The sequence below is a fragment of the Alternaria ethzedia genome, assembly GCF_023757985.1.
Source record: "Alternaria ethzedia strain BMP 0044 chromosome Unknown scaffold_11, whole genome shotgun sequence".
Taxonomy (NCBI): Eukaryota; Fungi; Ascomycota; class Dothideomycetes; order Pleosporales; family Pleosporaceae; genus Alternaria; species Alternaria ethzedia.
The window spans coordinates 322,707-347,822 of record NW_026056204.1 but is presented as its reverse complement, the minus strand read 5'-3'; the positions used below and the strand labels follow the sequence as shown (position 1 = coordinate 347,822).

Here is a 25,116-nt window from a genome sequence, read left to right as displayed (position 1 = left end):
GCAAGCTTCCAACACAGAGCTGTCCATCGACGACAATTTGACCAGTTTAGCCTATCAAAAGCATACCAAGCCTGATAATGCAAGTTACACCCAGCACTATCACTGCCCACATATCGCATGTTTCGTCTGTAATCATCATGCGCAAAAGCTCGCTATGCCATGACCGCTGCCAATCAACCGCTCGAATCGTTTTCATTTCATATCATTACCAACCGCAGTCGTTCCTTCCTCCATACTAACAGGTGCGCGAAATCGACAGGTCGGAAGGGAAGGTGGGGGGAGAGGCGCTTAGCGGCCCTTGGAGACACGGCTCTTGATGCTCTCGAACTCGATGTCGTCGGCATCGTTGGCTTGGATATCGGCGGCGAGACCGTTGAGGGCGCGCTTGATGGCTTCCTTGGAGGATGAGTACATCATGCGGGGCTGTCAATCGTTAGTCAACCTTTCCCAAACAATCATCTTCCCGTTGCTGTGACGTACGTATTGCGCCGCATCATCTGGCGTCCAGCTGATAAAAGTGATCTTGCTCCTGGAGCCCTCTCCGCTTTCGAGCTCGTACTCGACGTCGAACACGGCGTAGCGACCGCCAATGCCCTCCTTGCCCTTGCGGTCCTTGCTCTTGGCGTTGAGCAGCTTCTCGCGGAAGACGTCAAAGTTGGCCTCCTTGGAAGTCTCCTCGACGACAATCTCTTTCCAGTCGTCGCTGATCTTGTAGATAATCCATTTGATGTCCTTGCCAAGCTTGAGCTCGTTGAAGGTGCTGATGCACTCGGGCGAGACGGAGACACTGCGTCGCGGTTAGTACGTGCGGGGGCCATAGAGGGGTGCGCGAGACGGGTGTCGGGGTGGTGGTGGAGGCAGGGGGGGCTATGCGGGCGCGGTCGTCGGGCAGCGACAGCTGTTGATGCCCTGTTGTTTGTTTTGCAGTACGTACCCGGATTGAGCCTGTATCCGTTGTTAGTTCGAGTTCCCTACTAACGCATCTCAAATATTCTCACCATAATGTCGGATGTGTAAAGTAGAGGATGCTAGAGGGGGGTCGAGGCGCCAGGTAGCTTTATCAGTACTGTGGTTGCCTGTCAGCGTCGTCGTCATCGTTGCGATTGCCGCGTGCGGACATGCAGCAGTGAAGGAATGGCAGCCTGTTCGGCCATGGAGCGGTGGCAGCTTACGTCAATAGAGAAAACTGATCTGGGTGGATAGTTGATGTGTTTGCGGGAGAAAAGGCGGAGGAGGAGAGTGTGATTGCTGAGGCTGAGCGAGTAGTGGCAGGTGGGGTGGGGTTTTCTCGATGCACGTACCCTAGTGGGGTTCCTTCAAGCCCTGGAGCACGGCACGATACCAGACACGTTACAAGGTTTAGTTTGGCTCTGCCGCCACAGCAACGCCCTGTCAGTCGTCACAGCATCCCACCTCATACAAGGAACAGGCTGAACAGGTACTCTACCGTCTACGTTAGTATAAGGGTTGAAGTTCACATATTCTTCAAGGTAATGTAGACTTCTAGGAGGCAGGTGTTCGGTTTTTTTCGTGTATGAGGTGATCCACCAATCCTATTCCTTGCAGCATTCATAACTCAAGCATATGTTGTGCATCTCGAAAACTCGTTTGAACTTGTTCATATTTCCTTCGTCGCTTTATACATCTTGTCCTTCCCAGGAGATTCTTACACAATATTGTACAATAAAAACCAAATATCCAACAATGCTGCGCTTTTGTGAAATCATGAGTGAAGAGCGGAGACCAACCCAATATCGTGTACATAAATCATCGCTGGGAGAGGCATAAGACTAAAGTCATTATAACGGAATGGGGGTATAAGAAGAAGAAAACAGACGGCTAGACTTCAGGTGTTTAGAAGCCCATTCCGCCCATGCCTCCCATACCACCCATACCGCCAGGCATGCCGCCTGGAGGTCCAGACTTCTCCTCGGGTGCCTCGACAATAGCGACCTCGGTTGTTCCGAGGAGCGAGGCGACACCGCTGGCGTCAACGAGAGCAGTGCGGACAACCTTGAAGGGGTCAAGGATACCGGCAGCGATCATGTCGACGTACTCGCCCTTGGCGCTGTTGAAACCCTTGTTGAAGTCACCCTTGTACTCGTCAATGAGCTTGCCAACAATGACGGAGCCCTCCGCACCAGCGTTCTCGACGATCTTGCGGGCGGGGTGGGTGATGGCGTTCTTGACAATGGTGATACCGAGCTGCTGGTCGAAGTTGGCAGCCTTGACGTTACCGAGAGCGTTGGCGGAGGCCTTGAGGAGACCAGTACCACCACCGGGCAGGATACCCTCCTCAACGGCGGCGCGGGTAGCGTTCAGAGCGTCGACGATGCGGTCCTTCTTCTCACCGACCTCAACCTCGGATGAGCCACCGACCTTGATGACGGCAACACCACCAGAGAGCTTGGCCAGGCGCTCCTGGAGCTTCTCCTTCTCGTACTCAGAGGTGGTAGCGTCGTTGATGACGCCACGGATCTGCTCACAGCGCTGGGAGACCTGGTCCTTGCTGCCCTCGCCGTTAAGGATGACGGTGTCCTCCTTGGTGATGGTGATGGATCCGGTGGAACCGAGCATGTCGGGGGTGGCCTTCTCGAGCTTGATGTCGAGGTCGTCGCTGAAGACGGTACCGTTGGTCAGGACAGCGAGATCGCCAAGGATGGACTTGCGGTTGTCACCGAAGCCGGGAGCCTTGACAGCGGCAACCTGGAGCTGACCACGGAGCTTGTTGAGAATGCAGACGGCAAGCGCCTCACCGTCAATGTCCTCAGCAATGATGACAAGGGGACGACGGAGCTGCTGGGACGCCTCGAGAGCGGGGACAATGTCCTGGACAGCAGAAATCTTCTTCTCGGAGAGGAGGATGAGAGGCTTCTCAAACTCGACCTTGGCGGTCTTGGTGTCGGTGATGAAGTAGGGGGAGATGTATCCGCGGTCGAACTTCATACCCTCGGTAACCTCAAGCTCGTCCTCGGTGGTCTTGCCCTCCTTGACGGTGATGACACCCTCCTTTCCGACCTTCTCCATAGCGTTGGACAGAAGCTTGCCAATGTGTGTGTCACCGTTGGCGGAGATGGTGGCAACCTGCGCGATCTCCTCGCTGGTGGTGATGTCCCGCTTGTTCGCCCTGAGGTACTCAACGACGGCCTCGACAGCGGCCTGGGTACCCCGCCTCAGGTCCATGGGGTTGCATCCGGCGGCAACGTTCTTAACGGTCTCGGAGAAGATGGCGCGGGCAAGGACGGTGGCAGTGGTGGTACCGTCACCAGCAGCCTCGTTGGTCTTGGAGGCGACGTCCTGGAGCAGGCGGGCTCCGAGGTTCTCGAACTTGTCTTGGAGGGAAATAGCCTTTGCGACTGTCACACCATCTAGAATGATGTCAGCGGGCAATGTTAAGAATGGCGGCGGAACTCGTGCATACCCTTGGTGATCTTGGGGGAGCCGTAGCTCGACTCGATCAATACATTGCGACCCTTGGGACCCAGTGTTGTTGATACGGCCTTTGCAAGTGTGTCAACACCCTTCAGCAGTCCTGCTCGTGCCTCGACGCCAAACTTCAGTTCCTACTAATTGTTAGTGTTGCGTCTTTTTTGAAGATATAAGTGTGCGATTGGCATACCTTGTGCGCAAACCTCTGCTGCTGGAGGTTGTAGCTGGTGGACCGGAGCTTAGAGCTCGAGTTGAGGGCCGAAGTCCGCGCCCGCGATGCGAAAGCTCTTTGCATTGTGACGGAATTGGGATGTGTGAGTAGGGAAAAAGGAATCTCAGATGTTGCTCCTAGACTCCGGCTTTATGCAAGATAACCAGGAATAGTGTGGATGTAGAGGAGGATGCGGAGAAGAGTGGTCGCAGATGTTCGATGCCTCTAAAAATTTGGGTCGCTCGACGATTGGAATCATCGAGAAGGCGCTATGACCACATCCGCGAGCTAGCCTCGGCTTTCGATCCATAACTCCATCGCCAGCCTCACGTTTCACGTTTGTCAGCGCCTCGGATTTCTACTGGAGCGCAGGTACACGAAGGTTTTGCGTGGAACTCAATTATCGGGGATGAGCGTTGTGTGCGTTGGCCCTACTACAACCGATCCCTCTGGGGTAGCTAGGTGCCTACGCCTTCTGGCTGACCATCAACATATCACCATCGATGCGCTTGAGGCCAACACCGAACATCGAAAATATTTCCCGCCGCTCGGCACCAAGGTTCACCGCCCCATGCACCTTCTGGACCACTTCGATACATCTCCAAACGTGTAGGTACTCTTCGTCAAGCTGCCAGATTGTTCCTCTCGGGCCACTGCTCAACTCTTTCAGCATCTTCGTATTCCTAGCCTGCTCAATTTCCGTCTTCGCTGTCGGAGCTTCATCTTCAAGCGCTCTCTCTTTTGCAGCCTTCACCTCTTTTCTACTTTTTCCTTCTTTAGATATTGGCAAAGCAAGGCCCTTCTCTGCGTAGGCGGCAGTGGCTTGAGCCTTCACCGGGCCCTTCCAGAACTCGACTTGAGGGCTGTTGTTTTCGTGTAGCAAGTGGTAGTATATTGGCTCCTCACTCTCGTCGCTCAACAAGTGCAGAGGCTTGGATATCGATATATTAGCAGGAGGCCAGCGTGTGTCGCCGTATGGGCACTGGTTCTTCTCTTCTGCCGTCAAGATCTTCTGACTTGCAGTACCGCAGCTGCCCCCTCCACGTGTACCAGATGCTGTAGGCGCAAGTCGGGTTGGATCCATATGTTGTGGGACCCGCGCACGTGTAGGCGTGAAAGCTGGCTCGGGCGCAGGTAATTATTGCCGTTGTAAACGGTCTTCGCGAAGTTGCGAGCTTGCTGTTGACTAGGTTTCGGAGCTGGGTGGTTCTCTCTCCCGTAATTCTCGAGTGGATCTCCCCGTCGTATATTCCGTGGCGTAATTACCCTCTGAAAGTTCACGAAAGCGTGCAGATAGGTAATTTGTTGCCACTCTTCGCCTGGTCGTTCGCGCCAGCGCACGCCACACGACCGCCAGGTATGTTGTCCTGCAACTGTGAATGACCAGTGTGTCCAAACTGCATGATGGGGCTTTAACGCATCAAAGCCGATGCGTGAAGATAGTTTGCCCTGTTGGGTCGGGCTGTGACGAACGCGTACATCGCATGGCTGAAATACCAGGCCAATGGCGTGACTGTGCGACACTCCATCCATTAGGCGACAGAGCGCCTCCAGATAGCAGGAAAACAGCTGAGTACATTGCAATGGTTGCGCGAAAATACTGACGTGTAAGCCCCCAAGTGGTATGTCACTTCTCGAATTTCTCTCTCCGGTGGCAGTGTTGTTTTTACTGTCCAGTTAGAACCAGCCCAGAAGTCAGTCATAGTCTTAGAACCTTTGCACTGCCCACGCCCACGCCCAAGTGCGGGGCATGGCTGACCGCAGCACGGCCGGCGGCGACTTTTCGTTCATTATGCACAAGACCCTACAACACATTCGCTTTCGAGCTGTATCAGTATTCCCGAGGCACTCTAAGAAGGCTCCAAAGCCATGTATCGCCGACCCACCAATCCAGCGTTGGAGCGCGCAAGAAAAAACCTGCTAAGGCCATCACTGCCATCTGACAGGAAAGAAGGACAAATTTTAGATCGATTCTCAGCTTATGACGATTATCCGTGGGAGAAGATTGAAGAATATCTTAGAGGAAAGTGGCCAGCCTGGGACTTCAACCCAAGAAAAGTACGCGTCCTCTGCTTTTTGCGATAGTAATCCGTACTAATGAGTAACAAGTCTAATGACACTTGGATCTTTGAAGTACCAGAAAAACTGAATGAGGTACGTTTGTGCCCTTCTTAATCGCAGTACGCACAGAACTCATGTCGCGTAGAGCGATCGCAGAGAGTTAAGGAATCGACGCGACGCACCGAAAAGAACGCGGCAACCCTCTGTATCTCCGGAACCAGAGCTCACAGAGACATCTGAGTCTTCTTGAAAATCATGGGCCTTGTGTCTAGGTATGGATACGTGGAGTCTGGGCTTGCGAGTGCCACCTGGGCATTGTATGGACAGATGCCCATCAGCGGGATCACCAGTTCCGGTGGGCGCGTTGGACTGTAGTGGGCACCACTGCCGGGGGCTCAACATCTTTTGTGGCTTCGCATGCGCATGCATGCCTCACCTAAGCCCACCAAGGCTGCATATGATAAGCCAGCTGAAGAAATGAAATGTCTGCCTGCCCCTCTTCGGCCTTGCACTCACTTTCTTTCGACAGTACACCCAAACAATTTGGTTATTGCAACTGCAATTCGCGTCGCAAAGTATGCGCATGAACGAAATGCTTCCACTCGCACTGCAGACGTCTTATATCAGTCGTGCGCAATATCCAGTGAATCTGATCTCCAGCGAGACTACGACGTACAAAGACAAGCTACAATCCTACAGGAAACGTCTAGACGATGCTGAAGCAGATCTGTGCTTGGTAGACGGGGAAGACGAAGTGGACGCAATTTTCGAGGTGCCCATAATTGACATGTCTACTGATGACAGCCAAGGTACTTTAGTAGCTACAACACTACTGTTCATACTCTGACCTCCACAGTCAGGCAGAAACGAAACATCCACACTCCTTCCAAGCTTACTGAGTGGCTTGGTGTAACAACCACCGACGTTCTCAACAAGCCAAATGTGCAACACGTTCGTGCCGCGAAACGAGATCCGAAATGCCGCTTCATGTAAACAATGCACCTGCGCATGTGGGTCTTGCTGTCGGACATACTGACGTCGTACAGATACGTCTATGGCGAGAACTCCCGTGATAAATTGAAGATCACTCGCGCCAGTTTAGTACAGATCTTAACGTACCATCAGGTGATGCCTGTATATTTGGATTTCATGCTCATTTTCGGCGCCCAGATCAACGCAAAAGACCCTAGGTTCTTCGGGTTTCGCGAACAGATACGGCTGAAGAACCCCCGAAACGATCACATTGCCCCAAAACTAGGGCGAAGCGGGAAGATGTTTCAACTCTGCTTCAATCTCAAAGGTGTTGGTCTATTGACAAACAATAGCGGCGATGACGCGGAACCCAGTGACGGGTCTATCCGAACCGTATCAATATACCATCGGTTCGACGTAGAGCATGGAACGAGTCTTTGGATCGTGACCAAAGGTGGACGAGATTTGTTGGATCGGTACAAAGAAATTACGGGCCCAGATGCGCCGGAAGATGCCAGGTGCTTTTCTGATGCCGCGGCATGCTTTCGCGCAAGTCTCTCTGTTCATCTGATGTTCTGTCACTGGTCGACAGAAGATTGGCAAGGTTACATAAGCTGGCTCGAAAACCACTTGGACTACCGGGTAAGCCCACTATGCCTTGGCGCAGTCGTGTGCTGATGAACCATGACATAGAGCGATCTGGCATACCACTATAGCCAAGTGGAGTCAACTTACGAGCTAGGTGACATTGCAGATCTGCAATATTGGCGGGATAACGCTAACCAAGCGGTCCTGTTACTTAATGCCAACATCGAGATTCTCAACTCACTGCGCAAGTTCTACGTCAACCTCACAAATCGAGCGGACTTTCCAACATCACTGAAGGCTGACTGTGAGCATGACCTGGAGGTGTTTCTGTCACAGCTCGACGAAATCATGAAAGATCTCCAGAGGCAACTGGAAAGAGCGAGGCTGATCATCAACATCGTCAACGACAGAAAGGAATTGGTACTGCAACATTTGCAGGCGCAGACCGAGCAGCTCAACAGAAATATGGGAAGAGAGGCCGCTGTAATGCGCATCATTACCATCGTGACCCTACTATACCTCCCGTCAACGTTTGTTTCAGTGAGTCACTCTGTCTACCGATCATTACCTATATCTAACATGTGATAGACATTCTTCAGCAGTGATGTCGTAAAGTATCAAAATCGAGATGCGACCGGCGCGGGTGACTATACGGAGAGCTTCTCCTCGCTGGCTCTCAAGAGGTGGCTTCAAGTCACGCTGCCACTGACAGCGTTTACTTTGTTCTGCGCGTGGTTATCTATCAGATTCTACGATCATTCGCCCGGCGATCCTTCTATCGCGGAGACTTGGTATAATGCGCTCGAATGGATTAAGTATTCCATGACCATATCTTACACTCAGGCACAGGAAAGTCTTCAAGAAGTACCTCGATGGAGACTGTCTGTACAGTCAGCGATAGTGTTGACCTCTATTCGTATTCGTATAGCATCACTGTGGGCCGGAGACGTCCAAGGTACGGTGCTAGGAGTTGAGAAGACCGATCTACCGCAAGGCGCAGGCTTGCCACGTTTTCGCAATGTGAGCAATACCGTTGCGTAGAAGGAATAGCGACGCATTTCGAGATAAGGGCACTTGGCAGCGACAGAGAGTGCTTTGATATAATGTTGGCTTTGAATCTTCCAAGGTTACCTAGGTAGTCTCGTATCTGTTGTTACGAGTTCAGAGTTCCGACACGAGCTTGAAGTTGACGAAACCTATATATCACCTCCTCACTTGTATTTTCGACACCTGAGCTTCGCACTACATGCAACATGCTTTTCTTGACGATGTATCTCTGCGCGTTGACTGTACCGTATCACACCTGGGCAATCTGATAACAAAGCACGCTGCAAGTGTGCTTTATGGTACTGCGATAAAACTTGGTCGCCCCTAGAAGATGAGATGATGCGAGTAATCGAGGCATAAGCGACCTCGGGATGAGCGGATGGGTGGATTCTTGTGCTATAAGGCCAACGATAACTGTATCTGCAAGAGTGTCCCATTCTCACCGCGTCAACTCAGTTATCAGTAGCTTTCTTCTTTCTGATATCACGAAGGAAATGCGAACTGGAGCTTGCGCCACGAGGATTGTTCAGCCTTGTTGTGAAAAGTCAGCTCACAGTGTTGCTCGATCTAATTGGCGCATGGTGAGATGCACCTGCCTTGGCTGTGTCAGTGCCCCGCTTTCAGCCTGCGCACATAAGAGCTGTCAGCATAGCGCCCTTAGGATGTCGCCGCAAGAAGAACACCTCTAATTCTCATCTTCCTCTCGATATACGTGCGCTCTTATGTTACAGTTTTTATTATGCTCCCTACATGGCTGACACCTGATGATGCGCAAAACATTTGGGCCTAGCGATCATGAGGAACCAGCGTTCTACACCGGCAACTTCACTATGTCTGCGCTTTCCGCGGAACGTCGCTCAGCGATCTTAACGGACTTCCTGGGTCTCTTGAAAAGTCGTTGGACCTTCCAGGTCGCATGTCAAAACGAATGCGAGCCGGATGACGCTTGCGACTGCATACGTCGTGTCATTCACGTCAGTGCTGTCACAGCGTGGTGGAAGTCGATGACGCCCGATCTTGCGAAACAGAACAGACTGTGGCTTCTTCTCGACGACTCTAAACTCATTCAGCCACATTCATCGGATTTCAAGGAAAGTCGGTCTTCAGGGAATTATGCCCACATCCTGGTCTTCAGTATGTTACTGGAGCAAGGCCGTGGCCATCTTTTGGGACGATTTGTCGACTCTGACATAGACGATAGAAGCTTGGCGAATATGACAGATGGCAGTGAACAGAGGTTACGAAAACTTCTAGCCGAATCGCATAGTAGCACTCAAGTGGATCAAGTCATGGATGACTTTCACGGAGCGAGATGGGCATACTGTCCGTTGAGCCTGACACTCCACATGGACCAAAACTTGCAGGGATCGAAGATCATTCCACCTTTCTGCCACAAGATTCGACTTGGACATGCTGGTGGTACTGCGTCACTCTATTGGATTGCTGTTCAACGAGACCTTATCTCCGACAATGCACTTGCATTCGCACTACGTGATTCGCTTTATACTGACGAAACATATGGCGAGGTGAGCTCCTGAGCCAAGTCGTGGAGTGAATACGCTGACAACTCTCAAGTGTTATCAAATGGCCCTGAAATCCTATACCGGAAATAGGCGACGTGAGTTTGAAATGGAAAAGGAAGCATTCTCGAGCTTGCGATCGAGTGACGGAATTCCTATACTACAATACTTGGGGTCATACACCCATGACTATGGAGAGGGAACGAATCAGGGGGGAACGTATAATCTTTTGTTGGAATATGGTGAAAGCGACTTGTATCAAGCATGGGCAGACGAGACCAACGTCCCTCCTGTACAAGCTCAGGAGATACTCCAGTGCTGGAAGTCACTCTTCAACATTGCAGAAGCCATCCGTCATGTTCATCACATCGAAATCCCGCGAGCCAAAGGAGAACCTCGAAAACTTAACGGGTATTCATCCCTGGATGTTGATGAATCGTGTTACTGACTTAATCAAGGTGGCACGCAGATATCAAACCAAACAATATTCTCAGCGTTCGCGGACGACTGAAGCTGGCGGACTTTGGCTTCTTCATCTATGCCCCTGTAGTCGAGGGCCGCGACAACTCTGCACCAACAGAAATAATACGAGGATATACCGATACATACGGTCAGTCTATTTCATGAAACATTATCCTCGGCAATCATTCACTATGTACAGGTGCACCCGAAGTAACTCGCATGGTTAGACCGGACGGTACCTTGTCTAGTGTATCGCAAGCTATTGACGCTTGGTCCTTTGGTTGTGTTCTATCAGTAGCTGCGACATGGGTAGTTTTGGGGTTCCAAGGTCTCCGTCAGTATGAACGCCTTCGACAGCTATCTCCAGCGAATTCTATGAATGGCCCGGGATTAGACCGATTTCACGATGGATACCAGGTCCTACCGGAGGTGGGGAAATGGCACGACTATCTGCGTGGGCATCTTCGTCCGTCAGACACGACGACGGAGCTGGTTCTGGGTTTGATAGAGAACAAGTTGTTGCGAGCAGAACCAGTGGCACGGCACTCTCTAGAGGAGCTCTGCGAAAAGCTTCAAGAGTTGAGCGATTGGGCCCAATACAAGATCAAAAGCCTCAGGAATCACTCGCGGGATACCGATCCTGTAGTCATGAGGGCCCTCTCGAGCATAGAAGAGGAAGCTCATATCCAGAGAGCCTCTGAACGAAATCTAACCCAATCACAACAGTCCTTTGTACCTACAAACCCTCGGCAGCGGGCATCAATGCGGACAGATATGGGAAGTATGATCAAGGACAAACCTCTTGGTCAGACGACATATCGCAAGGAAATTTTGGAGGAGAAACTCGGATTATACTATGACAGAGAGGTGGACAAAACACCACTGCTCGCAGATGAGAGTCATAACGGCGACCTCACAGAAAGTCCGACTGAAGCGACACTTCCAAACGACATGCCATTTGCTGGTTGCAGGAGTAAGCCCAAAAATCCGCAGTTCCGAGCACATGAACAGGAACAGTTAGATGCAAGCATCCGGACACTGAGTGGTACACGTCTATTCTCGGAAAGCGATCGCCCTGCGACACCACCACCATCCTCCGACCGCTACATCAAAGTCTCTAGTCCTGACACTGGACCCTATAGCGATGACGTCTTCACAACACAACCAAATGGCAGTCCATTTGACATCAATCCATCCGCCAAAGACCACCCAGCAGGACTTAACCTGCGAATCGCAAGAACAGTCTCGCCGTCCGCAGGGCACTCCATCGATCTCGCTCATCCCAGTAGAATTTCGAACTTGCTGTCTCCCTTTCCGGAAACAGGATATGCGATGCAAAACTCCGACCACCTGGCTGAAAAGGAGGCGTACGCAGCAGAGTTTCCTCCATCCGGAACCATACACGGTTCCATTGAGCGGGACGTTGAAAGCGGCAATGCTTCACCACTGCGCAACCCGGTGCATTTGCAGAGTCACAAAGCAAAGGCCGCTGCTGTGTCTGATATGAGTCATACGAAATCTCTTTTCGACGACAGGCACAAGCACAGATACGAGCTGAAAGCTGAAAATGCCAGTCTAGTCGAGGCTGTTGGAAACCCCGGCCCCTCCATAAGATTATCGCAGGCCGAAGATACACAGTCAGCACAGCAGCCATCGTCGTCCGCATCGGTCACTCATACTCACCAGAAAGAAGCTTTACGCATTCATGCGCCTTCGCAGTCTTACGATGACTCCCCACGGCCACTCCCGCCCTCTGCTCTAGACCTGCCCTATGATATTTGCGTTACAAGGAAGGATATAGACTATCAGGTCTCCAAGGGGATTGCAAAACGTTTCGCAAAAGTGAAGGGCAAATTTGGCATCGAGACCAGAGCGCGAGCTCCTAGCCTTAAGGATACCTTCAGTGATTCGCGCGAAATTGTAAGCTCACTATAGAAACTTCCCATGTTGGGCTAATGCATTCCAGATCTTCATCATCGACAATGGATGGACAATGGCTAAGCACTGGCCAATCGTGACCTTCGTAGCGCAAACGCTCGCTAAGAAAGCTGCTGGTCTAGACAGGAGTGGATTCGACGTAAAATTCACGGTTGATGGCCATGCACATAATGAGAATCACGTGAAAGGAGATGCAGGTCGAGGAAGACTGCAAAAAGCGTTGAGAAAAGCGTGGCCAGAGTACAAGCCTGCCAACCACGCTACTACCGACATGGCCAAAGTGTTCAGAGATGTTTACCACGAATGGGACCGTGTCGGCCAGCCAGCTACGACACTTCTCGTCTTAACCGATGGCGTGTGGTCAGAGACAGACCTCAGGACCCTCAACATGACAATACTCGATATCGCTCGACGAGACCAACGAAATGCTGGCAACCGGTACTTCAGCATCCAATTCATCCGATTCGGGGATGAAGCTGCCGAGAAAGCTCGTTTGCAGTGGCTAGAAGACCATTTGTGCGCAGAAAATAATCTAAGGGACATCGTCGACCACTGCTCGTGGCGCAGTACAGTTGACAAAATGTTGATGGGAAGCATAGAGGGTTATTGGGATTATCAGGAACCTGAAGAACCGCCCATCTTGTATGATTACGATGACCTGGTTGGTCTGTTCAATGCGTTCAATCGAGGATACGACGGGGAATCTGGACATCTCAAAAGACTATCCCAAACGCCATTACGAGGGTCAATTCGGTCATCTGTCTCCACGTCGCGTGCAGATAGCTGGATGGAACGGCGTTAACTGACAGACGTTTTTTACCTGGATCAAATCATCCGCTAACTGCTTAACATACCTGAGCTGAAGAGTGGGTTAAGCGTTGGACTTCCTGCTTCCGGCGCGCGGCGCATACAATTTAGCATCATGCTCCTCACATATGCGACCTCGGGAGGCTGCGACTCAATGAGTGTATGAGAATTATGAGTCTGGAATTCTGGCGAGACCGCGCATCTGTGCAACGCGAATATTACTAGAGCAATGTCGCAAGAGTACGTATCATGTAATGCATCACAGATCTGAGTTGTACCGCGTGCACTTTGGATGGAAGGCGTGAGCTTCTCTCTCGATCGACAGGACGGGGAGGAAGCTTCGTTCATAACATCATATTAATGGCTGATGACGGACAGACAACCTGTCAGCTATCACCAGCTTATTCATGGAACACTCGTGCACAAGCGGACGTCGTAGCGAATATGTGGCCATCTAACGGCAAGCTTGATCATATACACGGTAATCGTACAATTCGGTAATGAGGTCCATTCATACAGTAGGTGCAATACCGCCGTCATCGAGCGAAGACCTCACCGATGGACATATCTAAAGCCAATCCTCTTCCTCAGCGCCGCACGCTCAGACAGCTGCTCCGCAACAAAGCGAACACTAGGCTTCTCGATCTTCCTAGCGCCCTCCCTCAAATATCTGCTATGTCTCGAAGCCGTGCGAACAGGGTCTGGGGTATACGGTGTCGCATCGAACCTGCGAACCAGCGGTATAGGCTTGACGTGAATCTCCTTCGGGGCACGCCGACGAGCGCGTCGTATGATTTCCCTTGAACGTATCGATATCGTCGGTTTTACTGGCTTGTACGATTCGACGACGCGAGCAGACGGTGCTTTGCTGGGAGGGAGGGAAATGAAGTTGTAGGCCGTGGTGTTGGAGGCGCGCTTGCGACGGGGCGCTCGGCTCGTTGTTTGTGCGGTCGGTGGGTTTACTTCTCTAGATGATGGTTGAGAAGTAGTTTCACTGAGGGTAGATTTGTTTGGAGTCTCACCTTGGGGTTGAGATACAGGCTCAGAACCCGTCGAGGACTCAGGAGTCGTGGTAGTCTTCTTGGCGGCAGCATTGAGTGCTGTAATGTCTGGCCTCCTAGAGCCGGGTCCCAGCGGTTTCGGCTTAGTATTCTTTACTGTGGTGTAAACAGTGCCCTTGACAGCAACGCCTCCGGTCGGCCCCTCAATCCATACATCGTATATACTGCCATGTTGCAATTTCTTCTTCTCCAAGCCGCATATGCGCATCTCCTCGTCGCAGTACAGCGGCGCTAGATTGCGATATTCGATCGACTCCAGATCGTGCTTTCCCCCGGTCTGTGCATACACGTAATGGCTCATGGTTTTCAACATGAGGAGCAGGGAAAGAGGACCGTGAACTAGCAGGTTGCGGTGGCCTTCGACGTTACGAGCGTACTCAGGATCGAGGTGTATGCGATGGGCGTTGAAGGTAAGAGCAGAGAAGCGGAAAAGAAGGGCGCGGTCGGGAGTGAGGGCGTGGGAGAAGTCTGGCTTCCCAGGGGCTACATAGAGTCAGTAGATAGTCGAGAGGGTTGTCAAAGTACGCACGCTGCAGATACTTCACGGTGGCCATCTGCCCGGCCTTGACTGCCTCCAATTCGGCAGCGGGGCGCTCCTTGAAAAAGACCAGGTTACGCTCCTCCTTCACGATGGCGTCGCCCCAATCGTCGCCGTCTCGCAACTGCTGCTCGAGATAAGTCTTTAATTTTTTACCTCCATTCTTTCCCAGTTTACCATGCTTCGCGTTGTACGTTCTCCCTAGAATGTCCACCCGTGCAAAGCGCCGCTCGATAGTGACAAAGATCTTGGCAGTGTCGCCTTCTCCGTGCAGTCGGACATGCTTTATGTGCTCCGTCCCAGACATTGGAAAATCGACTCTAAAGCCGCGGTTACGGTCGTAATACTCGTCGGGTCGTACTTGTATCGAGCCGCCAGCCCACATGCGCCGCACCCATGACCCGCCCGGGCTCTGCGACGCGTCTGTTCCATCTGGAAGTAATTCGGTTGTCCGCACCGCGGGATTGAACCATATCAAGTGATGGCCAAACGGCACCATGCGACTACGCACACCGGGGGCATAGCACCATTCTTCAGGTAAGAAACCCGAGATGGTTTGCGATAGCTTGAATTCGTGCGGAGTGGCGATGAACTCAGGAAGGTGTATGGCGTCTCGCTGCAACATTTCGGTGCGCAGCTCTTGGAACCATGGCGGATCCACCGAATTGGCTGAAGAATAGCATCGCAGCGGTATTCTTCGCCATTGCGTGCGATTCGCGTTGTCCCAGGCAATCCGACGTGCGCGCGGGGTCCGGAGCAGCATTGGGAAGAAGGGCTGCGGACATCGCAAGACCCGCCGCAGATGCTATCCTTGAAGTCTTGGCGGCTTGGTGACGTAGGCGACTTGACCGTTTGAATGCCCATCACTTATACGTAGCGTGACACTTCACCTATAACAACCATTGCTAACTTCCTATGTGCCAGTCTTCATATACTACGCGCTTGAAAAGCTGTGAAGATGCAGCAGCCATGCCAATCCAACCGCCAATGTCATCCCCGGCTGACCGCCTCGCTGCGACCCACTTGTTAGCAACACCCATCATCTTCACACCATGGACATAGCTTGCATTGAACTCGCATCCTAAGTTCAAGCTTGCAACTGATATCGCGTCACGCGTCTTGGCGTGTTTGTTTGTGTTCCTCTTTCGGCTATCCACGAGCGTCGCACCTTCTTCACGTCCACCCCGGCTCAATCTTCACCGCCAACGCCATCGTTTCCTTGCAAACAACGCCTTTACCTCATAAGCGAGACTCCAGTATGTGTGCAGTTTACCAAATTCGTGGGTTGCTGTTTCGTCTGCGTCTGAACCGCGTTCGTCATGCTAAGCCACGGAAGCCCACAGCGACTGCCACAACATAGTCAGCCGTATACGCACGAGGTGACGGTTTCCATACACGTGAGCAACAAGCCACCCCAGATTGTCACTCACCACACATCCCTGGGGCAGGAAAGTGCTGGACACCTTCACACCCAGGATATCACCTGCACAGCGATGACGAGCAAGATGGAGCTGCTGGAGTGTCCCATGTGTGACTTCACCGTGCTTCAGAAAGATGACTACATTCTGCAACTACACTTTGAGCAGGTGCATACCGAGAACTCTCCTTTCGTGATAGAAGACGACCCAGAACCGTTGCCCCCTTCGTTGCCCCTCAGGCCTTCCTCGCTCCGCCACGACACTGAGGACACGCCTTCCTCCGACGACTCGGAAGAGGAGGAAAGCACTACAGTCTGCCCTGATCCCAACTGCGGCGAAGTCGTTCCTCTCTCCGACTTCAACGACCATCTCGAATACCACAACGCAGAAACTTTATCATTTGACGAGACTACAGGAAAGTATCATTCTCATCATTCATCCGCTACTATGCAAGGCTCGACCTCATCTCGTCGTTCCCATGCAAGTCAGGCAAGGACCACAACATCCGAGCGAAGTTTCAGCACAGACTTGTCAGATGCTTTGAAGAGGACTGATGGTCACGGCCGCAAATCGAAGAAGCACCCACATCGGCATCGGCGCGACACCGATGAGAGCGAGAAGAGTACCATCGGAAGGAGTATTCTAGGCTTTAATCCTTTTGCGAAACCCGATAAGTCCGTCAAGCCACCGATCAAAAGTGCTCGGCTAGGTGTAAGTCAATCTTCCTTTTGGCAGAGCGTAGCTAATCTCCGCAGAAATCCGAACTGGGACCCTACGCTTGGGAGAATCGAATGCCTAGGTGGCTGCACGATCAGCTGGATGCCGGCCCCAAGATCACTGCCGTCAACCGCATCGGCCGAGATGGTCGCCTCATCAAGCATGATCAGGTGCAGAACGAGACGCCAGGCATCATTCCCATCCTCGCGCAACTATCTGCTCTTGATCGGACCGTGAAGGAAGCATATTACTGTCATCCATCGACACTCCACGTCGGTAAAACCCCAAGCGAAGGCGGCTTTTGCGGTTACCGGAACATACAAATGCTGCTGTCCTACATCCAAGGCGCCAAGGCTCAAGGCTACGAAGAATTCCCAGGACGGCTGCCGACTATCCTGAAAATGCAAGATCACATTGAAGATGCTTGGGATAAAGGCATCAACTCAATCGGCCGTGTCCAGACTGGTGGTATACGTGATACCAGAAAGTACATCGGCACACCAGAGGTAACATCTTACTCACCTTCAACTGTTCTTTGCTAATATGTAGCAGGCTCAAGCCTTTTTCCTCAACTCAGAAATCAACTGCGCTGTCGAGCAGTTCAGCGACAATAAAGATCGCGCGATTGCGGCTCACGAGCTTCTCCTCGCTGCCATGGAACGATATTTTGCGCGAGCGGCTGCCAGCGACGGATCCAATGTCTCCAAGACTCTTCTACCGCCTATCTACCTTCAGCAACCAGGACACTCGATCAGCATTGTCGGTTTTGAGCGCCGCTTTGACGGCTCATGCAATCTGGTCGTCTTCGATCCCATGTATCTCACGAGTCCTGCGATGCATAAGCTGCTTGGTCGGAAAAGCATCAGGACAGCTCGACCCGAGGTTCTGTACGCATATCGTCGCGGAGCTGGGAAGCTTAAGAAATACGCTGCTTACGAGATTCTGATGTATGTTCATTAGTCGATAAGCGTTTGTCGCATGCTGACTTTGCTCAGGCTCACTGCATCACCGCCTTTGTTTCCCGCTTGGGATGTATGAGCATCCATCCTCAAGCCTGACCCTTGCATATAATAGCACAGTCCGTTTCTACGACATCTACTGAACGTTGCTCTTCTAGGTACTTCGTCAATTCCCCGAGTGCCGCTTCGTGTACGTCTTCTTCCGTGCACGCACCCTCGGATACGACGTGTATCCAGAAGACTATTTCCTACGAAACTTTCCGTGGCAACAGTACGGCGGACTGTGGTCTTGCGACGATGCTCGGTTCGCCCGAGCGGAGCCGATGAACCCACTCACAGCTCTGGCTCTACGTCGTATCACGGGCGAAGGGTCTTCGAGCTCCAGCAATAACAATAGTCCCACAAGTCCCACAAGCTTCTTCACAAACAGCTGTTTTCAGCACATGCCTGCAGACGAGCATGATCGACTTCCTTCATGGCTGGGCTCGCTCGATGGTTCGGCGAATGGCTTTGTGAGCCCACCCCGGTACGGCGACAATAGTCCTGTTTACAACATGGGTACAATGAGCGCTGCTCTGCCTCAGCCTAGGGCAATGAAGCCACAACTGTCACTTCTGACGGATGTTGGAAGAAAGTATCCTGGATTCCCCACGCCCTTGTCCCCTACCCTGCCAGCAAAGGAGGCTTACCCTTCGCCTGCATCTGACGCTGGAAACAGAGCTGCAACACCTCGCGCTATGAGCCCTGCAGTGCGTACAGTGAGCCCGATGAGCATCGACGGCTCAGCCACGTGCTGGCCTTCCCTTCGTTGCGAGCCTCATGGACATGCTCAGCATGCGTCACAGATGGGTCTCATCGACAATGTACTCTTGGGTCCTCAGCAGATGCGTAACGGATGCCGCACTCCATCAGCATCCTCGCAAGTCATTACCGGTCTCGCGAGTCCTCCTGCCAGTCCATCACGATGTGTATCTCCGCGTACGACCATGCTGAAGAAGTTTGCCGGAAAGCAAGGTTACCAAGACCTATCGCCAAAGTCCATGCAGGATCTAAGGGTTGAACTCGGAGTCCATCCCGGCGCTCGGAACTTCGACGCATACCCAGCGTCTCCCCCTTCATCTGTTCGCTCTTTCTCGTCAGCCTCCCACCGTCAGCCGGTATCGCCTTCTTTTGCTATCGCCAACGGCGTGGAGTCGGAGGCAACGTCACCCATTGATCCCTCCGGTACCATGCTCTTTTACACGTCTAATCGCAGCGTCGATTCGGGCCTACTCGGCGTCTGCCCGCTTTCTGAACCACAGGTCGCTGAGTACAGATTCTGGCGTCCCTGTGGGAGACGCATCTGTGGTTTTGGATGCGGAGGCGCGAATGTAGGCGAGGCGGCAGCTGCAAAGCGGCTATTTCGACAAGCCGAGGAGGTCATCCCTGAGATGGAGGACGAGGTTGGTAATGACGATGCAGGAATGACGCAGAGTGAAGAGCACGAGTATGGTCTCGATGGCCAGGCCGATAACAGTACGAGCGATGCAGGTCATGCCAATGGAGAAGGCAAGTTCAGCACGAGCACTTGGGCAGGTCGTCGACTGGTGATGGACTGGAACCAGTTCTTGTCAGGCTGCGAGAGGGATGGCATCGCGCAATTCTGATTGAGTGCAGATGCGGTGAGGGGTATTGCTACGTCTCTGTGACTTGGCGGCATTGCGACGGAGGTACTCGGGGGTACTCTGCGGTACTATGGGGCTCACTACAGGATCGTGATCGGGGGCCTTTTGTCTTTTGAGTTTATCTATAACACTCGTTCATTACTTGATTGGCCAACATGGAGTCGTGCTGTTCATCGTCGCGGTTGTGCCTTGTCGGGCACATGATGCCGCGTTCAGCTGCCCAAAGACGTAGGCGTGGCTAAATGTGGCGTCGAGATGTCGTAGGGCATAGTTCGCAACACTAAACTGGCGTCTGGATGTCAAAAATCTATTACGGGGCAAGTGACGTGCCTTGAAATCCAAGTCGAGCTAGGCTAGATGACCCAATCGGCGATGATGACCAGCTAATCACCCGGCGTGTGCAGCCAGCGCTGCAGAGATCAAAAACCAGTATGATCTGCCGGCCTAGACCGCGTAGACTCTCGTACTCATATGTCCTGTTCTTCGCCCCCAGCCCTGGATGCCCGTGAGAATTTCGCCGTCCCGGGTCTCAGGTCGCCTCTTGACAGGCACGCGCTCGTGGGGTGTGGTATGACGTCACGCGGATCTTCCTTCTCTCAGCACGCTTCTTCCTACCACCTGCTTTCGCTTTGAGACACGCCGAGCGCGTTCGCCTGCATCTGCGCCATGGAGAACCTTGACAAGTTGTCTGCGACGGGTCTGCCAGTGTTTGATCTGAATGCGGAGAATCTGTGGCGCAAGGACTGGTGAGAAGACGACCAAGATGCATGCGCTCCTGCTGGGCCCGTACTGACACCCGCCCAGGACTAAAACCACCATCGGCTCGCGCGAGTCGTGGCCTGTTGCATTAACATGTCTCGTCCACACGTGCGTGCTGCCCATGCCCCACTGCAGCGCCATCTTCTGGGGCCAGGACCTGATAGTTATACACAACCTCGCCTGGGAGAAGGCACGCGGTGGTCTTGATGGCCAGGCCACCCTCGCGCGCGAAAGCTACGGCCATGAGGCGCTCGGCACGCTACGGACGGTGCTGAGAGGGCGAACGGTCAAGGTGGGTAAGCATCAGCTACGACCATGTTTCCCGCATCTAGCCAACTGACCCTTCTAGCCGCTAGGTATTTCCTCAAGGACTTCGCCGAAGACCATGAGACGCAGCTTCTCCTCAGTACCATCTTGGACGAGAGCGGCACACGACAGGGCGTATTGGCCCAGCTGCTCGAGAACCGACCTGTAGACCGCTACATGCCCATCGAGGGTATCGATGAATTTTCGCGCCAAAATCCAGGGAGACGAGTCAAAGACAACGAGTCTCAACAGAAAGGCAAGCACAACAGCAAAACCGAGCAGGCAGATTCCATGCAGACCAACATGTTCCAGCGCTTCGCCGAGCTGCTGCCCAACGGCCTGGCTATTCTCGACAAGGATGCCGAAGCCATCTTCGTGAACGACGGCTTCTTCAAGCTGACCACGAACAAGGGCAACAACGAGTTTCGATCATGGCCGGAGAGCATTCACCCTGATGACTACGAAGACGTCATGGCTGCATATCGCAAGGCATTCGAAAGCCGCACAGAGCTGCAGATAGAGTTTAGATGCGATGTCGCTGAGCCTGAGGAAATGAAGTCCAAGGGCGAGCAGTGGAGGCTTTTCCTCCTTAAGCCTCTGAGTGAGGAGGCTGATGCCGGTTTTATTAGCGCCGTTATCGACATCACCGATATCAAACATGCCCAATTAACCCAAGAGAAAGCTGCCAATGATGCCAAAGAGCGCAAGGAGCAACAGGAGAGGTTCATTGACATGGTTTCCCATGAGATTCGAAATCCTCTTTCTGCCGTCCTGCATTTAGCTGAAGAAGTGAGAGAGATTACCAAAGAAATTGGGGCGCAACACGAGGACATCCACGACCAGGTGGCCGATATCTTGGACGCTGCCGACACTATACTGCTTTGCGTCTCACATCAGAACACTCTTGTAGACGACATTCTATCTTTTTCCAAGCTCGACTCTATGATGTTATCCTTAGTACCCCGACGTGAGTTTCCCCACAATCATAACGCATGACCATTTCACTAAAAGACTACAGCAACAAGACCTAAATGGGAGTTCTCCCAAGCACTCCGAGTGTTCCATTCCGAGTTCAAAGCCAAGAACATCAAGTTCCACTATGCCATGGACGTCTCGTATGAGGAACAGAAAGTGGACCATGTTGTCGCCGATCTGAACCGCATGAAGCAAGGTAAATAACTTGTGCTATCTTCCCGAGACCCGCTGACGTCTTTAGTACTGGTCAACCTGATAACCAACGCCATCAAGTTTACTTCCAAGAAGAATGGCGATAGAAACATCACTGTATCTATGGGTGCATCCACCAAGCGACCTACGTCTTACCCCCCAAACGTCATCTATTTCAGTGAAGAGAAAGAGGCTTTCCACCTTGATTCCACAATGACATCGGAATGGGGCGCCGGGGCTGCCATGTACTTGATGGTAGCCGTCAAAGATACTGGTATAGGCATTAGCAAAGATGGTCAGGCCAAACTGTTCGAACGATTCAGGTACGTTGTCTCTCAGACGTATCAAAAGTACTAAGCTCACCATATGACAGACAAGCGACACCCAAGACGCAGGAGAGATATGGCGGCTCAGGCCTTGGTCTGTTCATATCACGCAAATGTGAGTCAATGCCGCTGCTTCATACGCCATGAGCTAATCTATGTCCAGTGTGCACACTGCACGGTGGAGACATTGGTGTGAGTTCGAAAGAAGGGGAAGGTTCAACATTCGGGTTCTTCTTCAAAGTGCGTCGCGCGGTCGGCGAGAATGGTGAGGGGCGGCCGACGCAATCTCGAAGCAACTCGGAAACCTCAAACTCTTCCTCTCGGCCAGGAGAATCCGGATCGCGGCCGTCTCGTCCACCCATTAGTCGTGCAAACTCGAATCTCTCAAGCATCAAAGAACGCAAGAATGAGCGTCCTGAAGCGAAGACGCTCGCAAGTCATGGCGGTGTGGATACTGAGGATGTCGATCCTTCACTCAAGCATCCACCAGTGGAGAATCACCCAGAGTCGCATCCGGACTCGAACGAGGATTCGCGCTACAAAGAGACGGAGAAGGCCACCGAGGATATCAGAACACAAAAGCCACATATGGAAAGGAAACTACCCGACCTAAGGAGAGGTGAGACGTCACGCCAGGAGGACGACGCGAAGGAGATTACGAGATCCCAGAGCGACCAGCGCAACGAAGACACGCATACCCTTCTCCTCGTGGAAGACAACCTCATCAACCAGAAAGTTCTGCGACGGCAGCTCCAATCCCGTGGTTTCCAAGTGTTTACTGCGAACAACGGACAGGAAGCCATCGACGCAGTCGCTGAGCGCGGACAAATGGCGGACAACGGCCCCAATGATCGCAATTACTTCGACTGCATACTCATGGACCAAGAAATGCCAATCAAAGATGGCAATGCGGCGACGCAAGAGATCAGACAACTACAGGATGAGGGCAAGGCTGGGTATAGCCACATTCTCGGTGTCTCTGCAAACGTACGGGAAGCGCAGACTAACAGCATGCGCGACGCCGGTATGGACGACGTCATCTCCAAGCCATTCAAGGTCGACGATCTGGTCAAGAAAGTTCGTGGGTTGGTGCTCAACGGCGGTGGTGGTTCAAAACATGACAACCGGCCGAATGGTAGCTCAGATACTGGGCAGGAAAACAAGAGCAAGAATCAAGGAAAGAAGAGTGGAAATCAGGAAGATGAGGGCACCAGCCAGCAAGAGAAGGGTGGCCTCCATCCACAAGCCGCCGAACGACGAGATAAGGACGGGCATTCGAATAACGAAAGAGAGAACCTGGATCGAGGTGGCGAAAGGTCAAGATCGCGCTCCAATAGAACCGAAGGACCTCCGAAGAACGAGCCAAAGTCGCGCGCCAATATAACCGAGGGGTCCGCCACGAACCAGCAACAGTCAAAATGAGTACTATAGCGTCCCAGCGTGCATAGTGTACGTGTATACTCGCATTTGGATTGCACAGTGTTGTTCTCTGTGGCATTTGGGGCTCAGGATTGCATTGCACGGTGTTTTGGATTCGATGATCTGGCCTGAAAGTTGGAATGATTGGATGAGAAACGAATATACGAGGTGGAATCACATTTATAGGAGGGATTGAGCGTTCCGGGGGATGGCGGATGAGGAGGATAAGGGGAGGTGGTGGAGACTTTTGCTGTAGCTGCCTCGCCTCTTGTCCGATTCCTTCGAGGTTATGTTAAGGGCTGCGAGGGCTGATTCTCGTGCATTTATAAGGGACTGAGCGTTATAGTTTTCTATTGTAGTATCTTCTGAAATCGAATTGCTACACTATTGTCGGGAGAGGTGCACTGCTAGTCATGCCCAGTATGAAGGTCTTCTCCGCGTATGAAGCAAAGTTTACTCGCGAGAAGAACCTTCAGATTCGAGCACGAACCCCAGGGGAAGCCTGGAAGTCGTGCATGAGGTGGAGTCTCCGATAATGCAAGAACCCGTAGGTACGCGAGTCATGCCTATGACATCCCACTTCCAGATGTTACCCCACCCTTTAACCAAACAAACATCACGACCGAACTCATCATCATGCATGCTAGACTTGTTTACTTACGCAGCTACGGTCTACTACCTACTCTCTGACCGCCTTGAAATCCAGACTAACCTTCCAAACTCCTCCTACCTAACATGACGAGAGAATTCCAAGACAAGGTCGTCCTGATCACAGGCGCAGCGAGCGGTATCGGGTACGTCTCCGTCACATCTTCCCACCTTACCCCATCCACCCCAGTAAACCCATCATGCTAACCCTGCCCCAGCCGCGCAACAGCCCTCAAACTCTCCTCCCTGGGCGCCTCCCTCGCCCTCTGCGACCTCAACTTCCCCGCCCTCAGCACCGTAGCCTCCGAATGCAAAACCCCCACCCACCTGCGTAAAGTCGACGTAGGCTCATCATCCCAAGTCCAAGAATTCGTCGACAGCACGATAAAAGGGCTATGCCGCCTAGACTACGTCTTCAACTGCGCCGGTGTCAACCCCACGAGCCTGAAGCTCGAAGACACCGACGAGGAATATTGGGATAAACTCGTAAACACAAATCTCAAAGGCGTGTTTCTCGTTACAAAAGCGTGCCTGCCTTATTTGGAACGCGGCTCTGCGATTGTTAATGTAAGCAGTGTATCTGGTATCCGTGGCTCAGCGCTTCAGTCTGTGTACTGCACAACGAAGTTTGGGCTTATTGGCATGACGAAGTCGCATGCGCTGGAGTTTGGGCCGAGGGGCATTAGGGTGAATTGCGTTGCGCCGGGGTATATTGATACGCCGTCGAATGCGGGGATTGTGAAGGGTGGGGAGGCGGTGGAGAGGATGAGGAATGGGAATGCGCTGGAGAGGTTGGGTGAGCCGGAGGAGGTGGCGGATGTTGTGACGTTTTTGTTTGGCGAGGGCGCGAGGTATGTTAATGGGGCGGTTTTGGAGATTGATGGGGGGATTAAGATGAGTAGTACTACGAGCAAGTGAGGGTGTGGAATGATAAGAGGGATTTGTATGAAATGACCAGACAATGGGTCACTTGCTTGCGAACGAAGGAACATTAATTATCTGGCCATTGTTGAAGCTCAGCATATGTTTCCGTCTGTTGAAGTCTGATATCGCGGTCACCCAATGGGAACCTGAGGCGGAGGAGCTGCTTGGTCACGTG

The 25,116-nt window shown here is 52.4% G+C and overlaps 10 protein-coding genes across 10 annotated transcripts; 6 read left to right on the top strand and 4 right to left on the bottom strand.

Moving 5' to 3' along the window:
• Positions 1-288: 288 nt before the first annotated feature.
• J4E87_005365 (uncharacterized protein) lies at positions 289-1,154 on the bottom strand (the record flags this gene model as incomplete). Its single annotated transcript, XM_049376978.1, has 4 exons — positions 289-423; positions 481-787; positions 935-945; positions 1,119-1,154. The coding sequence occupies 4 exons, from the start codon at positions 1,152-1,154 to the stop codon at positions 289-291; spliced, it is 489 nt and encodes a 162-aa protein (XP_049233203.1).
• Positions 1,155-1,854: 700 nt separating this feature from the next.
• HSP60 (chaperonin) lies at positions 1,855-3,724 on the bottom strand (the record flags this gene model as incomplete). The annotated part of the gene is made up of 3 exons (XM_049376977.1): positions 1,855-3,368; positions 3,422-3,563; positions 3,620-3,724. The coding sequence occupies 3 exons, from the start codon at positions 3,722-3,724 to the stop codon at positions 1,855-1,857; spliced, it is 1,761 nt and encodes a 586-aa protein (XP_049233202.1).
• A 382-nt stretch (positions 3,725-4,106) lies between these two features.
• Positions 4,107-5,043, bottom strand: J4E87_005363 (uncharacterized protein; the record flags this gene model as incomplete). Its single annotated transcript, XM_049376976.1, has 2 exons — positions 4,107-4,678; positions 4,953-5,043. The coding sequence occupies 2 exons, from the start codon at positions 5,041-5,043 to the stop codon at positions 4,107-4,109; spliced, it is 663 nt and encodes a 220-aa protein (XP_049233201.1).
• A 1,235-nt stretch (positions 5,044-6,278) lies between these two features.
• On the top strand, positions 6,279-6,694 carry J4E87_005362 (uncharacterized protein; the record flags this gene model as incomplete). Its single annotated transcript, XM_049376975.1, has 2 exons — positions 6,279-6,510; positions 6,558-6,694. 2 exons carry the CDS (start codon positions 6,279-6,281, stop codon positions 6,692-6,694), a joined length of 369 nt encoding a protein of 122 aa, XP_049233200.1.
• A 156-nt stretch (positions 6,695-6,850) lies between these two features.
• Positions 6,851-7,866, top strand: J4E87_005361 (uncharacterized protein; the record flags this gene model as incomplete). Its single annotated transcript, XM_049376974.1, has 3 exons — positions 6,851-7,315; positions 7,367-7,801; positions 7,861-7,866. The coding sequence occupies 3 exons, from the start codon at positions 6,851-6,853 to the stop codon at positions 7,864-7,866; spliced, it is 906 nt and encodes a 301-aa protein (XP_049233199.1).
• Positions 7,867-10,184: 2,318 nt separating this feature from the next.
• On the top strand, positions 10,185-13,030 carry J4E87_005360 (uncharacterized protein; the record flags this gene model as incomplete). Its single annotated transcript, XM_049376973.1, has 4 exons — positions 10,185-10,239; positions 10,298-10,438; positions 10,490-12,210; positions 12,257-13,030. 4 exons carry the CDS (start codon positions 10,185-10,187, stop codon positions 13,028-13,030), a joined length of 2,691 nt encoding a protein of 896 aa, XP_049233198.1.
• Positions 13,031-13,587: 557 nt separating this feature from the next.
• On the bottom strand, positions 13,588-15,397 carry J4E87_005359 (uncharacterized protein; the record flags this gene model as incomplete). The annotated part of the gene is made up of 2 exons (XM_049376972.1): positions 13,588-14,579; positions 14,626-15,397. The coding sequence occupies 2 exons, from the start codon at positions 15,395-15,397 to the stop codon at positions 13,588-13,590; spliced, it is 1,764 nt and encodes a 587-aa protein (XP_049233197.1).
• Positions 15,398-16,127: 730 nt separating this feature from the next.
• Positions 16,128-19,374, top strand: J4E87_005358 (uncharacterized protein; the record flags this gene model as incomplete). The annotated part of the gene is made up of 5 exons (XM_049376971.1): positions 16,128-16,763; positions 16,808-17,275; positions 17,322-17,716; positions 17,765-17,801; positions 17,887-19,374. 5 exons carry the CDS (start codon positions 16,128-16,130, stop codon positions 19,372-19,374), a joined length of 3,024 nt encoding a protein of 1,007 aa, XP_049233196.1.
• Positions 19,375-20,058: 684 nt separating this feature from the next.
• J4E87_005357 (uncharacterized protein) lies at positions 20,059-23,372 on the top strand (the record flags this gene model as incomplete). The annotated part of the gene is made up of 7 exons (XM_049376970.1): positions 20,059-20,138; positions 20,197-20,447; positions 20,501-21,424; positions 21,476-21,628; positions 21,674-21,947; positions 21,998-22,065; positions 22,114-23,372. The coding sequence occupies 7 exons, from the start codon at positions 20,059-20,061 to the stop codon at positions 23,370-23,372; spliced, it is 3,009 nt and encodes a 1,002-aa protein (XP_049233195.1).
• A 732-nt stretch (positions 23,373-24,104) lies between these two features.
• Positions 24,105-24,935, top strand: J4E87_005356 (uncharacterized protein; the record flags this gene model as incomplete). The annotated part of the gene is made up of 2 exons (XM_049376969.1): positions 24,105-24,163; positions 24,236-24,935. The coding sequence occupies 2 exons, from the start codon at positions 24,105-24,107 to the stop codon at positions 24,933-24,935; spliced, it is 759 nt and encodes a 252-aa protein (XP_049233194.1).
• Between the last annotated feature and the right edge of the window lie 181 nt (positions 24,936-25,116).